This window comes from Monodelphis domestica, chromosome 2, assembly GCF_027887165.1.
Source record: "Monodelphis domestica isolate mMonDom1 chromosome 2, mMonDom1.pri, whole genome shotgun sequence".
In the NCBI taxonomy this organism is placed as follows: domain Eukaryota; kingdom Metazoa; phylum Chordata; class Mammalia; order Didelphimorphia; family Didelphidae; genus Monodelphis; species Monodelphis domestica.
In genome coordinates, this window is record NC_077228.1 from 278,554,865 (window position 1) to 278,571,946 (window position 17,082).

Below are 17,082 nucleotides of genomic sequence, written 5' to 3' on the forward strand. Positions count from 1 at the left end.
AGAGTTTGGTTCCTTCTAGCCCTGAACATGATTCTGTGATATGTCTAGGCTAATAAATAGTCTTCAAGCTGACCTCCTAAAATCCAGCCTCTCCCCAATCCGATCTGTTCTATAAACAGAAGCAAACATCATCTGCCTTATGTGCCATTCGATCATTTCCTTGTCCTGCTGAGAAACCTACAGTGGTTTTAATCACTTCCTCAGCATGAAATTCAGTGACCTCCCTTTATCTGACTATCTTCATTTTTCATAATTAATTTGAGCTCCTTGCATCAGTGAAACAAACTTATTTAATGCTCCCTTAACAAGGCTTATTTGCTTTTTCTTCTGTATCTTTGCATGTTGTTCCACTCCCTAATATTCTCCTTTCACACCACCTACTCTTTTTTAAAAAATCTCTCTATAAGTCCCCTCTCCCATAAAAACTTTTTTTCAAATCTGGCCTCAGACACTTCCTAGCTGTGTGACCCTGGGCAAGTCACTTGACTCCCATTGCCTAGCCCTTACCACTCTCTTGCCTTGGAACCAATACATAGTATTGATTCCAAGACGGAAGGTAAGGGTTTACAAAAGAAAAAAAAAAACTTCTTTAAGTCTCATCGATTTCACTTCCATTCACTGACAGCCTCATGAGCCTCTCAATGCAAATAGTTTCTTCCAATTGTATTAATCTATTATTGCCGCTGCATTTTCCCAACACATGATATTTTAATTGGGGATATATGTTTGCTTTGTTTCTCTCATTCTATTGTGAGCTTCAGAAAAGGCAGGCCCTGTACTCTCTATTTCTTTTGTCTTCTCTTATATAGTGCATGTCATAGGGTCCTCTATATGGTGGACTCTCAGAAAAGTCATTGACTAACAGAATGGATGGATGAATGAAGGGTTAACAGGCTTTATGACAGAGGTTATTTTAGGCATAATTATTTAAAATAATCTGAATCTAAAGAATGCTTTATAATAAAATAGATAGATAGATAGAAGTACATATGAAAATTCATTGTGTTTATTTAAAGAAAACAGGAAAGAAGCCCACTTAATTACACAAATGAAATAAAGTATAGACAAAACACATGAGATATGATTTACATTTGCACTAGACAGGAGCTCTGAGAGTCTCAGGACTAAGTCTCAGGCCAAACAAAAGTCTCCTTTTTGGTACCATGGACTCCTCACATCTAGTATTAAACTTTGCCTAGGAACAAGGTTGCTCTGAACATGGTAGAAGGCCTAAGTGAGAAAGAAAAGGAAAGAGACGTTTTGAGTGTTAAATGGGGAAAGGGCCTGCTCAAGAATCTTAGGGAAAAAAATGTCATATTTGACTTCCTTATCTCAGTGGGCACACAATGCAGACTTCTTGACATTATATGTGAGCAGTTAAAAAAAATAAGCAGATAGAGATGGATTTGCTGATTGTATTAACTATTTCTGCATTTATAAAACATACTTCAGTATATTGGGGTATTAAAAATTAGTTGATAATAAATGCTAATAAGTTGAATTCACTATAAAATGAATGTGACTTTTTACAATTGCCCTACTTTTTGATGGTTAAAAATAGGAACTGGAGTCAGAGAGAGTTAAACTTATGGAAGATGTTACTTTTAATAAGAGGAAGATGAAGGAACTAGAAGATAACTTACTGTATAAACTAAGTGCAACAAAAGGTACTGTCTCCTATAATGGATTGAGAACAAGCATTTCTTGTAAGGTCTTTTCTATGCCCACGAAGTGATAGATATCCCTAAGTTTCAGCCCAGTGACGATGCTGGAGAAGAAATAATAAAATATACCTCCTCCCTAACAGCATACAGGCGAGAGGCTACTAGAGGCGATTGGTGGCACGGTGAATAGAGCAGCAGTTTTGGGGTCAGGAAGACATGAATTCCAGTACAACCTCAGATGTTTGCTAGCTATGTGACCCTGGGCAAGTCACTCAATCTCTGCCTCATTTGATATGGTATTTGTAAATGCCCTTAGCACATAATGGGAAATCTCCCTCCCTACTAGGACAGAATTTTGTATTCATTATCAGATAAAGTCTTTGCATCACATATTTTAGCTTAATTGTTTTTCTTTGTCACAATGACATTTTTTTTAATCTGGAGGGGGAATCAGAATGCCTATAAAAACAAAAGATATCAATAAAACTTCTTAAAAATAAGAAAAATGAAAGAAAGATTTAAGTTTTATCTTTGCATCAACAAGAAAAGCAGTGTTTCCACCTCAACATTGGCAAGTGATACTATGCCTGATCTTTTTAAAATAACAGAAATTAGATGCCGGCAGGAAACACTTTTTTTTATTGAATTTTTGTCTTCACCACTGAAAATTAAGGAACCCAGTGAATCTAGGTCTAACAAGTGATTTCCATGAAGCATATTCTTTGACTTGTTATCCCCTCTTCAACTGCAGAATCCTCTTAATAGTAGTGAAGTTATTCTCCAAGAATTGCTAGAGTTGCAGCAGTCATCTTATTCTGGCATCCATGAGCAAAATTGAAGGACCCCCAAATTCTTGAACTCACTAGGTAGCCTCCAAATTATAAAAGTGCATTTTGGGGGATTGCCAGTTAGCTACTGGTGATCAAGAAACAAAACACAGCAGGGGCTTGAATTCCAGTCTTAAGCCCACTGTTAAGGTGATCTCTCCATTTAGGGAGATACACAGAGACCAAATCACTATCTGTCCCCCATGGTTTCACCCCTCTCAAATAGCTAATCATTTAATTTCCCAAGAGAAACCAATCTATCTAATTTCAGTCTACAACTCTCAAGAAGAAGATTCTACTTTGGTTCTGAAAAAACCCAGTACTGAGGTTACATTATAATTATTTTGTATTATTTGAATCAGATTTTCTAGAGTTCTTGCTTCACACTTCCTATTCTTCTCATAGAATTTAATATGCATACATGTTACAACAAGTAGAAGTAATTTCTTGCCACCATAAATTTGGGAAGAGGCATGGAAGGAACTTCTTCCTCTCTTGTGGCATTTGAGATTACACTGCCTTCCTGAGTTTGGATCTAAATTTTTTTTCTCCACTTTTATTCACCCAAAAAAACAAAACAAAAACCATCCAAATTGGTTCTTAAAATTTTTTAACCCCTTGTCAAGATTGATTTTGATTGAACGCTTATTAGCATAATGTACCTTAGAGATTTTGCTTCACTAAAGTGAATTAAAACAAATACTAGGCATATTTTCGAGTCAGTTCTTACCATCAAAGTCAGATAATAAACATGCTGACAAGGACATTAGGATATATGTTTAAAAAAAAAGTATAATATTTGCATAGTTAAGAAAGTATCTGGCTTTCTTCCTATGCTACCCTCATGACAGAAAATAAAAGCTGTGAAGCAGAGGAAGTTGAGAGAGGGTTTGGAAGGAAGCTACTAGAGAATTCCATTTGGAACAGGGCATTGACCAAATGTGCACTAACATTCACATAAAGCAGATAATCAAGTCTACTAGCATTAACCACAGAAGCTAATTTCTGATGTTTAGTACTCCAAAACTTTGTTCTGGATATCGAATTTCAAAATGAGCAGAAAAGGCATTTCCCTCAACTCTTTGACTAATTCAGGTGGGTTTTATCTCAAAAGAGAAATACTCAAATTTCAAAAAGCACAGTCCCACTAAGAACATTTTTTAAATTGATAAGGATTATGATCTAAATAAACATCAGTGGTCTCTGTCTAAACATCAGTGGGATTTGCTACAGAGCAAATATGGGAACAGGCAGGATGTCTCACTTTAAGGCATTTCCTTTTTTCATCTTACAGTTTTTCCTCTTTGGCTCTTAGGTTCCTTGGTGGATGATGAATCTCTCATTGGGGTTCTCAAAACAACCAAGCAAACAGCTGCTGAAGTAAGTGAAAAGTTACATGTGGCAGCTGAAACAGAGATCAAAATTAACACTGCTCAGGAAGAGTTTCGGCCAGCTGCTACACGAGGAAGCATTCTCTACTTTCTTATCACAGAAATGAGTATGGTCAATATCATGTACCAGACATCCTTGGCACAATTCTTGAAGTTATTTGATCAATCCATGGCCAGGTTGGAATTTGGTTTGTTTTTTTCCTACTCAAAAGCAATGATTTAAAATTGACAGATAGCTACATAAATGCTTTTTGTTTCTTTAATTTTTAATGTGATTTTTAGGTCTGAGAAGTCTCCTTTGCCTCAGAAGAGAATTGTAAATATTATTGAATTTCTGACTTTTGAAGTTTTTGTATACTCAGTCAGAGGCCTATATGAAAACCATAAATTCCTTTTTGTCCTCCTTATGACCTTAAAAATTGATCTTCAAAGAGGAACAGTTAAACATAAAGAATTTCAGGCCCTTATTAAAGGTAAGTTTTACTAAATTAACATGTATTATATAGAGGAAGTTATTCTTGACCTCTTTTTAGCCCACTTTAAGCCCATTTTCTAAACATCATAAAAGTATATTAAATGTGTATTCAGATGCAATTCAAATAGATCTTTCTACTGATCATTTAATGATAACCAACATTTATCATTATCATTATTATTATTTGAATTATTGAATTATATGAACATTATCAATCTTCATAGATTACCTTTGAACCTCAAAAAGACCCAGTGCTATAAGTAGAACAGATATTGCTATTCCCATTTCATAGCTAAAGAGAACAATATCTATGACTAAGTGCCTTGCCAATGACTGTACAATTAGTATCAGACGCAAATTAGAACTCAGATCTCTCCTAACTCCCAAGTCTTTCAAGTCTTTTTTAACACATCCCCTGATGTATACATGTAAAAAGATACTTGTTTTACATTCTTTTATATTAACTAGAAAACAATATCCCTTTCTAACTGATGCCTTACAAACTATATTGATGTTTTTTTAGCTGATGTACAAACCTGTACTATGAGTTATATGTTACGTATACCAACCAACTTTGGTAATTACCCATCATCCATTTGCCTGTGCTAAGGAACAATTTTTGCCCACATATAGAAAAAGAATGTCAGTGTCAATAATTATGTTCCAAACATAACTTCACTGGGAGAGGATGTGTTGATAAATGTTTAATCCATTCTTTTCTTTTTAAAAAAAATTTTCCTTTTATTATCATGCAAGACACCTCCACATTTGTCATAATTGTAAGAGCACCCTCATACAAAACAAAAACCCCACAATAAAACCCTAAATACACTGATGTGAAAAATAGTATGTTTTGATCTGTATCCATCTGACTGCAACAGTTCTTTCTCTGGAGGTAAATTGCTTTCCTCATCATAAATCTTTCAGGCATTGCTAAGAGTTGTCAAGTTTTCACAGTTGATCATCATACAATATTGTTACTATACACAATGTTCTCCTGATTCTGCTTATTTTGCTCTGCATCGGTTTATGCAGATTTTTCCAGTTAAGTCATTATTTTCAAGAGCCAAATAGAATAATATCTAGAGAAGAGTACTGAATATTTGACCTGGAAGGAACTTCAAAGGTCATTTTTGTCTAATATATACAAACCCAATCAAGGATCCTATCTACTTCCCAGCTGTGTGACCCTGGGCAAGTCACTTAAGCCTAGCCCTTACCACTCTTCTGCCTTGAAACCAATACTCAGGACTGATTCCAAGAAGGAAGGTAAGGGTTTAAAATAAAATTAAAAAAAAAAAAAGAATCCTATCTACAACTCTGCAAACATGAGGTCTTTCAGCTTTTGCTTGTATATTTCTAAGGAGGGGGTAATTCATTATTTGTTGAGGCAGTCAGTTTTACTTTTAGATAGCTCTATTGGGATGTTTTTCCTTTCATTCAACCAAAATCTCCCTCTCTGCAACTTTCATTCATTTGCTCCTATGTCTTACCCTCTGGGGCCAAGTAGAACAAGTATAAATTCTTCTTTAACAAAACAGACCTTAAGATACTTGAAAACAGTTATCATTTCTCCATACATTCATACCAAATGTTCTTCTGTTCTCCAGGCTTAATGGCCCCAGTTCCTTCAAGTGATCTTTATGTCATAATTCAAAGTCTCCTTTTCACTGAGGGATAAAATTCAGACTCAAATTTCTTTGTGGTTTCTCAAACTGAGAAGTTATAAGTTCTGAGAGTAATGTGGACACTAAACTGAGGAATCTGAAACATATTTGTAGTAACAGTAAAAACTGAAACTGGAGACTATATGAATATGGTTATGTGACTTACCAGTTCTTCTAAAACTATTTCTTTAGACCTAATACATGAGTATTAGTACATTACCCATAGTCACTATCTAATAAATGAATATACGCTCCTGACATTTAAGTCCAGCTGCTAGGCCAACTATATATGGTTGAACTATATGAGGTCTTTAAAAAAAACTTTTTTGAGGGAGAGGTGCTATGGGATGGGGTAGCATTTCACAAGCCTAAGAAGCCCTTGAAGGTAATAGTAGAAAATTCCAAAATCTCTTCTTCTTGAATATGTTACAATGAAATTTTGAAATTATAATAATATATAAATTATTAGCAAAATGCAAGATTGGATATCTATATATGTATCTTTTAAAATTCCAGTTTATCCCACCCCCACCCTGAATAGTACTACAGTTGGGTAGGATGATTGAACAGATCTAAAATCACCTACCTCATTTTGAGGAAATTCTACAAATCAGTGTCAGACATGTAGCAAATCTTGCCACTACCTGTCAGACTTTATAGACATAGTCTTTGTAAATAGAATACTATTATATTCTAGGAAATGTCAAGAGCTGAAATTATGCTAAACTCTATTGCTTTCTTTGTCATTCTTAAAATATATATTTTGTGCGTGTGTGTGTGTGTGTGTGTGTGTAATCTATTATTACCAATTAAAATACCTCTGTCCCAGATCAAGTGTGAAACTTGAATTATTCTTTAGGGAGAAAACAGGATTAAGTACCCAAGACTGACAGAAAATTGCCCTCCAATTTCAGACAAGCCCCCAAGTATATAGATTCACAACCCAGGTTGGAGGTTCCCTCCTCCTATTACAGTTCAATTTTAGGGGAACATGACTCCAAGGAAAGAATATCAATTTGTTTGTTTTTCATATAATCTCTGCTTCATTATGCTCCTGCCCTAGGGATTCAGAGGAAATCAATAGGATGTCTTCCAGAAAGATACCCAGAATAAAAGATAGAAGGGATAGACAACAGGTCTTAACATTTGTCCATGTCTAAGTGGTAACTTTTAGGCTTACCTAAACAAATCTGTTTTCATTTGGAACATTATATTGTGCCCAGATGAAGGCCAGAAGGTGTAGAGCCAGATAGACCTTAGAGATCACCTCATCCAAACCTTCCTCCCCATCTTGCACACCTCTTTCAGATTTTGAAACATAGGCCCATTGGTTAAGTGACTTGTCTACTGATACAGGTAATAGATATCAGAGCCAAGACGTGAACTCATTCTCTCTGAGCCCAAATCCAGCATTCTTTACACTATATTTATATGTGGCAAAGTCTGCTTGACCAATTAAATGTGTTTGCAACACACAAATAAATCATGGCATTTAGATGTCAATATAACTTGAAGATGTAAAAGCTTATTTTAATAGGCAATTATTTTAATTATTTTAAGTTTGTTAAGTTTTATTTTAAGTTTTGTTTAAGAGACTATGAGCCATACAATATGAGCCATTCTGATAATATTTATCTCTAGGAGGAGCAGCCTTGGATCTCAAAGCTTGTCCTCCCAAACCCTTTAGATGGATTCTTGATATGACCTGGCTAAATCTTGTGGAACTGAGTAAATTACCTCAATTTGCAGAAATTATGAATCAGGTAAGAGACTAGCTAACTAAAATTGTAGGTTTATATATAGAAATAAATATATAAAAATTCATTTGGACTTCATTATTTGAGCCTAACCTTTAAATTGCATTCATATGTTGTATTTGTACTGAATTGGCAATCCCTGGATATAACATGGAATTTTTCACAGAATCTCAGAGGTGAATGGGAGCTCAGTAGCCACCCAATCCAACCTATACCTATACAAGAATTACCTCTACAATATTCCCAACATGTGATTATTGGGCCGTTACCTAAAAACTTTTAATAAAGGGAAACCCACTGCTTCACAAGACAGCCCATCAGATTGGCATCATTGGTAACTGTTGCCAGCAAGTCAGTTGGGATACATATGGCACATTTTTCCATATCCCCAGTTCTGAAAATTTCTTCATGCCCTCATGTGAGGTTTTCTTTTCAAAGATATCAGAATGGTTTGTCATTTCCTTCTTCAGCTCATTTTGAGATGAAGAACTGAGGCAGTTAATTGACTTGCCCAGGGTCACATAGCTAGCAAGTATCTGAGGCAGGATTTGAACTCATGAAGATGAATCTTGCTGATTATAAACCTATCCACTGTGCCACCTAGCTGTCCCTCCTGTAGGGTACCCCAAGTGAAGATCCAAATTCACCCACTAATAGGAAAAGCAAGATTTGATCAACAAGGAAGCAAATAAATTCAGCTTAAGTATGCAAGATTGATAGAAACCACCCCCTCATATCCCAAAACTACTAACCCACAGTGCAAGAACTAACACAGTTTAGTTCTAGAAGAACCTAACTCCAAGGAAAAGGTATCAGTTTGTTTTGTTTTCATACCAAACCCTCTTTTTCATTATATCCCTACCCTAGGAAAAAGGAAATCAAGGACCCTTTCAGAAAGGTGTTCAATGTGCAAAGTAGATCAGGTATAGCACACGTTTATTTCTTTTACTACATATCCTTCAAACACAGAAAATTCAAAAGTGAGCATTGACAAATGCCAAAAGAATGTATGAGAACATTATCCCTTTTATGCTTTCTCAGGAAGTTGATACTTTAAACATTTAACATTGGGGTTGAATAGGTACTTCAATGATACTATGGATTTGTACTGTCCCAAGAAATTCATTCAAGGTTTATATCATCTAGAAAGCAAAGTATGATTTAAGCGTATTGTCCTGGTGCTAATTATCTTCTCCCCCAAGGAGTTGTTATGGAGGATACCCAAGCCTGGGAGTTCCCAACCTCTCAAACTCACAAGATTTCCTACAAGTCTAGAAATATCCATCTTAGAATTGCTATTGGGTCACTTGTACTTAGGAACAGCAAAAAGCCTTGATCTAGTCAGGCAATAGCTACTAGGGGTTGAAATTATTGTGGGAGTAAGAGAGGAGTGTGATCCTCCCACCCACCACAGGAATGTAAGAAAAAGCTCAGTGTCAGCATGCTCAACAGACTGGAAGAGAGAACAATAGCAGAAGTCACTTCTCCTTTGATGTGTCCCATTTTTGTCCTTCAGGGTAGGTTGGTGGGAGGTGGTTAGAGGCAGGATAGGTGAAAGCCTGGAGTCAGGAAGACCTGAAATCAAATCTGGCAGTAGATCCTTACTGTGTGACGCTGGGCAAGTCACTTCATACTGTTTTCTTCGATTTCTTCATCTGTAAAATGAGCCGGAGAAGAAAATAATATCTTTGCCAAGGAAACTCCAGATAGGGTTATGAAAAGTCAGACATGACTGAAAAAACTGAGCAGCAATTTTTGTGATAGGGACCAGAGAGAAATCTGTGATTATTCCTGTCCTTCTGCAGGAGTCCAGGGTACATAAGTCATCAGAACATCCTGGAAGAGACCAGAGGAAATATTCAGCTACATGGGAAGTATCCCAATCAAGCAGATTTAACAGAATCCTCTGATTGCCTTGTCCCATGCCCATATGAATGTTTTTACATTCTTATTTCATATCTAACCGAAACAGGAAAATGTCTTATTTTTCTCATTTTCCTTTTTACCTATTAATCATTTTTCTTCTGGTGATGATGGGGTACTCTTATTGCCTGATTTCCTTTCTTTGTTTGAGCATGTTCATCTGGTTGTTTTGGATTAAGCAAATTTGATTAGATTGTCACTGGAAAATAATTGTACAACTCAGAAAAAAGATGGGTGTTTGTAATAGATGTGTTGTGACTATTGGTATACCCATGTGTCATGGGGTGTCAGGGCCTGATAATTGACTCTGTCTTCTGCAGTCACTGCAGCATATGCAGCAATAAAGCAGAGTAAGAGTTGGCATTGATCATATGTTAAAATTGCCATCTTACCATGGCAAATGATATTTCTTTTTTATGACAATTATTCACATTCATTTCAAGCTGATTAAGAATACATTGCCCATTTGTGGTTAGTCAAAATGAGGTATTTAATGAAACTAAAGGTCATAAATGTTTCTCTTGCATGTGCCATTTAATTTTGCTCTCTTCTGTGGCCACAACCTGTACCTCCCACCCAATCTGGCCAATGTGGGTCCTGGACAATGAAGGATACTTTGGGGAAGAGTGTGACTAGCTAGCACCAGTCTATCACTACTCCTGGATTAATAAAATAATTAAGAAGCAAATCATCTTAGTATATAGACAGTGTATTGTTAAGTTGACTTTTGCTATTAGATTTTAAGTTACTTAAAGGAAGAGATATTTGCCATGTCTTTTTGTTTTAGAAGTCCTTTTAGTATACAATATCCTATAATTAAGCATAGTTATATTAGCTTGTGCTTTGCTATAAGAAGATTTGGTAGCTACATAATGACTTTAGTTCTCTTCTGATGGAACAGTTGCCTATGCTACTTTCCATTTTAATTAGTTCCTGTTTGCCAGAATAACTTATATTTGTATATCTAGATTTTTTTATGCCAGTATTTTAGCTTGCCGTACTTTGCTATTAGCTGAATACCATGGTCATCCCTGCTATTGATGCTGCTGCTGCTACTTACCTACAGCTACAGACTAGGAATTAGAACATAGTAGGTTCTTAATAAATATCAAGTGATTGATTGATGTATTACCTAGGGCAAGTGACTTGACTTTTTAGTTTCCTTTCTTAAATTATAAAAGGGATTTGGGGGTTGGGGGGAGGCTGGATGATTTCTAAGATCTTTTCCACTCAAAAAAATATTGTCTAATTTGGAAGGAAGTGATGAAGGGAGGAAGGAAGGAAAGAAGGAAAGAAAGGAAGGAGAAAGAGAAGGGAAGGGAAGAAGGGAAAGAAGGAAGGAAGGAAGGAAAGGAAGGAAGGAAGGAAGGAAGGAAGGAAGGAAGGAAGGAAGGAAGGAAGGAAGGAAGGAAGGAAGGAAGGAAGGAAGGAAGGAAGGAAGGAAGGAAGGAAGGAAGGAAAGGAAGGAAGGAAGGAAGGAAGGAAGGAAGGAAGGAAGGAAGGAAGGAAGGAAGGAAGGAAGGAAGGAAGGAAGGAAGGAAGGAAGGAAGGAAGGAAGGAAGGAAGGAAGGAAGGAAGGAAGGAAGGAAGGAAGGAAGGAAGGAAGGAAGGAAGGAAGGAAGGAAAGGAAGGAAGGAAGGAAAGAAGGAAGGAAGGAAGGAAGGAAGGAAGGAAGGAAGGAAGGAAGGAAGGAAGGAAGGAAGGAAGGAAGGAAGGAAGGAAGGAAGGAAGGAAGGAAGGAAGGAAGGAAGGAAGGAAGGAAGAAAGGAAGGAAGGAAGGAAGGAAGGAAGGAAGGAAGGGAGGAAGGAAGGAAGAAAGGAAGGGAGGGAGGGAGGGAGGATAGATAGACTTATATATGCCTGGCACTGTGCAAATTGCTAGGGACACAGAAGCACACACACACACACACACACACACACACACACACACACACACCCCTTGTTTTCAGGAAGCATACATTTATAAGTGATAGTCTTAAGGAGAGGAGGGGGAATTATGAGAGAGTCTCTTCTGTGTTCTTCAATGCCTTCAATTTTCTACTATGGAGTATCTGGATTGTTTTTGCATTGTGGGAACACCTTCAAATACTTTATGGCACCTGCCCTGTGATAAATCTCAACTGCAAGAGCAGATATTGGAAAATAAAATGTTGCTTTATTAATTTGAGTAAAGGATCTTTTTATTATTGCAGCCCTAAAAACGTGAGGCTCTGGTTTCCTTCTATGTCTATTTTATCATCCTTATTTTTTTTCTTTCCTTTTCACTAATATTTGAAGATTTTTATGTTTACAAGCAGTCCTGAATATTTTCTAAATATTTTTACTAGAGACATCTGTGTTTCATATAACAAGGTATACTCTTCTTCCATATGTGGAAAAGTAAGAATGCTATTTTGTTAAATAACAAATCATCCTTTTGTAGAGACAATAGAGAGCCCCCTCCCTTCACTCCCATCTCTCATAAATACTGCTTTCTGATATTTGATTCAATTTAATGTTCACATATAATATTCTCTGAAACATATTTGTATGCCTCCACTTGTTGCTTTTTGGCAACAAACTAGTTTAACAAACTAGTTACCTTGACATGAATTCATATGAAATTCTTTTGTACTGTCCAACTCATTTCCCCTAGATCAAAGGATAGGTCATTAAATTTGTTCATAGACAAGATTTGGTAGAATAAGATTTGAATTGGTAGGGTGGTACAGGCTGGTTGTATGCATCATCAATACCAAAGTCATGACCTTGTTAAGTTCCACCTCTACTAAATTCATCCCTTTAGACCAAATCTGGAATGTAATGATTTTATTTTCCTAATTAGGGTTCTACAAATGCCCTCTGAACACTAAGTATCTCAAACTTTTTCACAATGTATATATGTGTGTTAATATTCAATGCCATTTCATAGGTGTGCACAAAAAGGCAAAGCCCATATGGTAAAACCTCTTTTTAGCTCTCAGAATCCAGAGTAGCATTTGTTGATCTGATTTTGAGAAATATTCTCTGTGACACATCATTCTTTCAACAAATTTTGTCTTTCCTGTCCACATAGCATCATTTTCTCTAATGACTAAATGCCATTTATGCTGTATGAAGGTATGGGAAGGAGGAATGAAGACTAAGCAAATGAATATATATTTAAATTCTTTCTTCCTGTGATCAAATACAATTTAACTGACTTCCTTCATACCTCTCCTACTGCTAACATACTAACTACCTCCTCTCCCCCACCACAAAGCCTCCCAAAATTTTGATTTTGGCCACCAAAGCTAAACATTAAAAGATAAAAATCTGAGAACCAAAAGAAAAAATAAAAGTCTAAGGTATAAGGGATGCATGATTCCTCATTCTATCTTTTAAGGGTCAAAAGACTTCTTTTCATGTGTTCACTCTTTGCAAAGAATCTAGATAAGTTCTGTTTTAACTCCACATTCTTCAAACTGGGACAGAATGTCTGGCACTATGGTAATAAAGACACCAAATGCCAAAAGATTCCCCACCAATGTGCACATGTATGTGCACATGCACACAAACACACATTTTGGTTGTTGTCCTTCATGCTCAAAGAAGACCAAAATGACATCACTATGGTGGAGTCAATGTGCAGTGTGTCACTAATAAAACCAATGTGAGCTCAGAAGGCTCTACCCCAGGTTGGTCACAAATAGTCCACATGTACATTTGGAGTGGAGATGTCTGTCAGTTTACACATCTTACCTTTCTTGTGAGCTACTGGAATTCTACATTGCTCAGAGTACAGCACCTTCTTTGATGTGGGCAGGCCATGTTGGATGGTTCCATACCATTGTCTCCAGTGTCTCAAATTTGATACCAAAGTTTTTCAAAGATATACCTTGAGAATGTCTCTGTGTATTCTTATTACCTCAACATGAGCACTTGCCTTGTGTGAGCTCTCCATAAAAGCTTTTGAAGCAACAGTGCATTTAGCATTTGAACAGAGTGGCTGGTCCATTGGAGTTTCCTTCAGCACAGTACTGTTTGAATGCTTGGCAGGTCAGCTGATAAAGAACCTCAGTGTCTGCTACCGACATGCCAGATGATTTTCAGAATCTTCCTAAGACAATTCAAATGGAAGCTATTCAGTTTCCTGGCATGGTTCTGGTAGACTATCCAGGTGTCACAGGCCTACAGCAATGAGATCAGCACAATGACTTTCTTAGACCTTAAGTTTAATACCTCTTAAACACTTTCCTTCAGAGTCTCCCAAACACTTAGCTAGCTCTGCAAGCATGCATTAAGCTTATCATCTATGTGTACATTCATGGAAAGTATACTATAAAGGGAAGTGAACTTGACCACAGAATTCAGAATTTCTACATATAATGGATGGTTCCACGGTAGGGATGGGCCAGGGCTGGCTAATGGAGAACCTTTTTTTCTTGGTGTTCATTGTGAGGCCAAAATTAGCACAAGCAGCAAGAATAGAACCAAGAAAAACTTGGTTTTATCTTAGTCTCAGAGGCTGCACTGAGTGCACAATAATCTGTGAACAAAAAGTCATGTACTAACTCTCCCTCCACTTTGGTCTTGACTTTTGTAGCCTTTTCAAATTAAGTAATTCACCATCAGTACAACAGTTGACCTTGATGTGTACATAAACTGTGTATAAACTCTTGAGAGTTCTCTCCAATATTATCTTCAAATTTTATACAAAGTTTATACAGTTTGCATACACACATATGGGTACTGATGTATCACCTTTCTGTTATTTTAAAATTTAGTATAGATGGCTGCTCATTTTTTTGTTGTTGTTGCTTTTAGATAGCGCGTAATGAGAAGGGTTGGAAAAACTGGTTTGATAAAGATACACCCGAGGAGGAAATCATTCCTGATGGATACAATGATTCCCTAGATACTTGCCGGAAACTTTTGCTTATCAGGTAAAGATTGTTAATTATATGACTTGGAAGTATTTATTATGTCAGCAAATTACAGTTCTTGCTACATTAAACTTAGATGGAGGCATGACATTAGGGCCAGCCATAAGTTTCATATATATATTTTATATATAATGAACTTGATATAGATATAGATATAGATATATATCAAGTTACCTTAAAATCTACTGAACCCAAATTCATTCATTGTAAGGCACAGAGAGTAGGCCATACCTACAGTCACACCACTGGTAAATGCCAGAAACTGGATTCAATCTACTTAAGTGCATTGTCCTCTTCCCCCTAAATGATTGCAATCTGGACCTGCTGCCTCTCTCCCTAATCTTTTATTCTTTTGAACCCTGTAAAGCACATGCATATTAGGGACTTGATCCATGCATATTTTCATATCATCTTATATCACTTAAAGACAAGAGAATTGAGGACTAGACTTAGGAGACATCTAGTCCAACTCCTTCATTTTTTACGGGACATGAAATGACTTACCCAAGGTCACATAGAGTAATTAGTAGAACCAGAATAAGATCCTAGATCTCCTGACTTCAAATCTAGTATCCTTGTCAATATACTTTGACTGTCTCTCCTTAATTTCCATGGTTCCTTTTACACCTTGATTGTGCCTTATAGCATCAGAGTGTCTAGCAAAACAACCTGTGAGACTGCAATTAGGAAAGAAAAACTTCCTTCTGTACCTCTCCTGAAATATATTCACTTTTAGTGAAGAATCTCTAAGCTAGTGTCAATATGCATCACATGTAACTATTAGTTAAGCAGTTTCCTAAGCAATTTTAGAGCAAACAAATTTCCTCATTTATACAAACAAATTTCCTCATTTATACAATGATGTTTTAGGACTACATACTATGTCTCGGGTCCTTCTAATTTTGAGATCCTATTATCCTATAAGTTTAAGTAAGGAGAGAATCTTAGTGACTAACCAAAGGACATCTCTTTCAGTGTGCCTTTAGGACAGATTCCCTGATTGCTGAACATGTTCTCACTCCCTCTTTCACAAATCTGCAAGGTGAAAAATTGAGATTGCTATGTTCTCATTTAATTACTGTGTTTGACCTTAAAATAAAAAGGAATTGAATTTCTTTTCTTCAACTTTTTTTAGGTCCTGGTGCCCAGATCGTACCATTTTTCAAGCAAGAAAATACATTGCAGATTCATTAGAAGAGAAATATACAGAACCAGTTATCTTAAACCTTGAGAAAACATGGGAAGAAAGTGACACACGAACCCCTCTCATATGTTTCCTGTCTATGGGGTCTGATCCAACCAATCAGATTGATGCACTTGCTAAAAAACTTAAACTGGGTATGAAAAAAATCCCATTCATTTGGAAACTGATATCATTGAACTCCTGAATTTCCCTTCTATATTTATTCTTAGAAATTTCCTTCAAAAATGGAGTTGGATGAAATAAAGATTTAGCGTCATTATCCCTTTCATATATTTAGGATAAGTGTGCCAGTATAAATGTAGATAAGGATATTTTATGCTTTTTTGTATATTCTTACACAGTGAGGAAATGAAGAGAATCACTGCCTCTTTATAGAATACAAAATCATTACATGGTGATTATTTAGGAAGGACATTAGGAATTCAGGGGATCAAGAAAGGCTCTCTATAAATGCTGGGGCTTAATTTTTTCCCTCCTCATATTCTTTCTCAGTACTCACCAATGCTGGGAATTCACTCTTCTTTTCTGTTCTGCACTGTGTCTCTGCTATTTAAAAAACAAAGCTCTTTTTCTCCATAACATTGTCATTGTGTAAATTGTTCTAATTTTTCTCACTTTACTTTACATTAGATCATAGCTATTTTCCCAGTTTCCTATGAAACTTGAGATTACTTTTTTGGGGGGTTGGACTATGTTTTACCTCCCTGCCCTGCAGTATGACATTCTTACTGTCATTGTGCCCCTAGTCCTCCCAAAACAGGAAATTCACAACTTCATTACTCAGACTTTCTACTATCTCCAGAATGCAAGACATCTGGCACAGGAGAGGAAGTGACAAATTCAAGGTCCTTTTAGGTACAAGGAGGGGTTCAAGAGAGTGTTGCTGATAAAGGAACATGTGGACTTGGGTGCAGGAAATCTCAGAGCAAGGGTTGAAAGGATTCAGAGGTGGAGGGTTGGGGCAAAACCTTTAACATTGAACAGATCAGAATGTTTGATAATGGCAATAATGATAATGAAGCAGATGAAGAAACAGTATATCCCAGAGGGAGACCATAGGAAAGGAATATGGAAGGGCCCAAAACAGAGCACTGGAGAACACACACAGTTAAGGGACATGATATGGATTAAACAAATGAGTGAGAAGCAGTCAAGAAGAAACATCAGAAGATTGTCACAAAGTTCCAAAGGGAAAAAATATCCAGAAGGAGAGGGTAGTTCACAGAGTCAAATGTAACAGAGAGTTGAGAATAATGGGAATTGAGAAGAA

The 17,082-nt window shown here is 36.5% G+C and overlaps 1 protein-coding gene across 2 annotated transcripts in view; it reads left to right on the forward strand.

Annotated features, from left to right (window-relative positions):
* Positions 1 to 17,082, forward strand: part of DNAH8 (dynein axonemal heavy chain 8) — a 491,513-nt gene that overhangs the window by 410,685 nt on the left and 63,746 nt on the right. For both annotated transcript variants that reach the window (XM_016431041.2, XM_016431044.2), the window contains 6 exons: positions 1,562 to 1,667; positions 3,807 to 4,059; positions 4,165 to 4,355; positions 7,666 to 7,787; positions 14,490 to 14,608; positions 15,744 to 15,946. In XM_016431041.2, the coding sequence (XP_016286527.1) occupies positions 1,562 to 1,667; positions 3,807 to 4,059; positions 4,165 to 4,355; positions 7,666 to 7,787; positions 14,490 to 14,608; positions 15,744 to 15,946 (994 nt within the window). The remainder of the gene's footprint in view (positions 1 to 1,561; positions 1,668 to 3,806; positions 4,060 to 4,164; positions 4,356 to 7,665; positions 7,788 to 14,489; positions 14,609 to 15,743; positions 15,947 to 17,082) is intronic.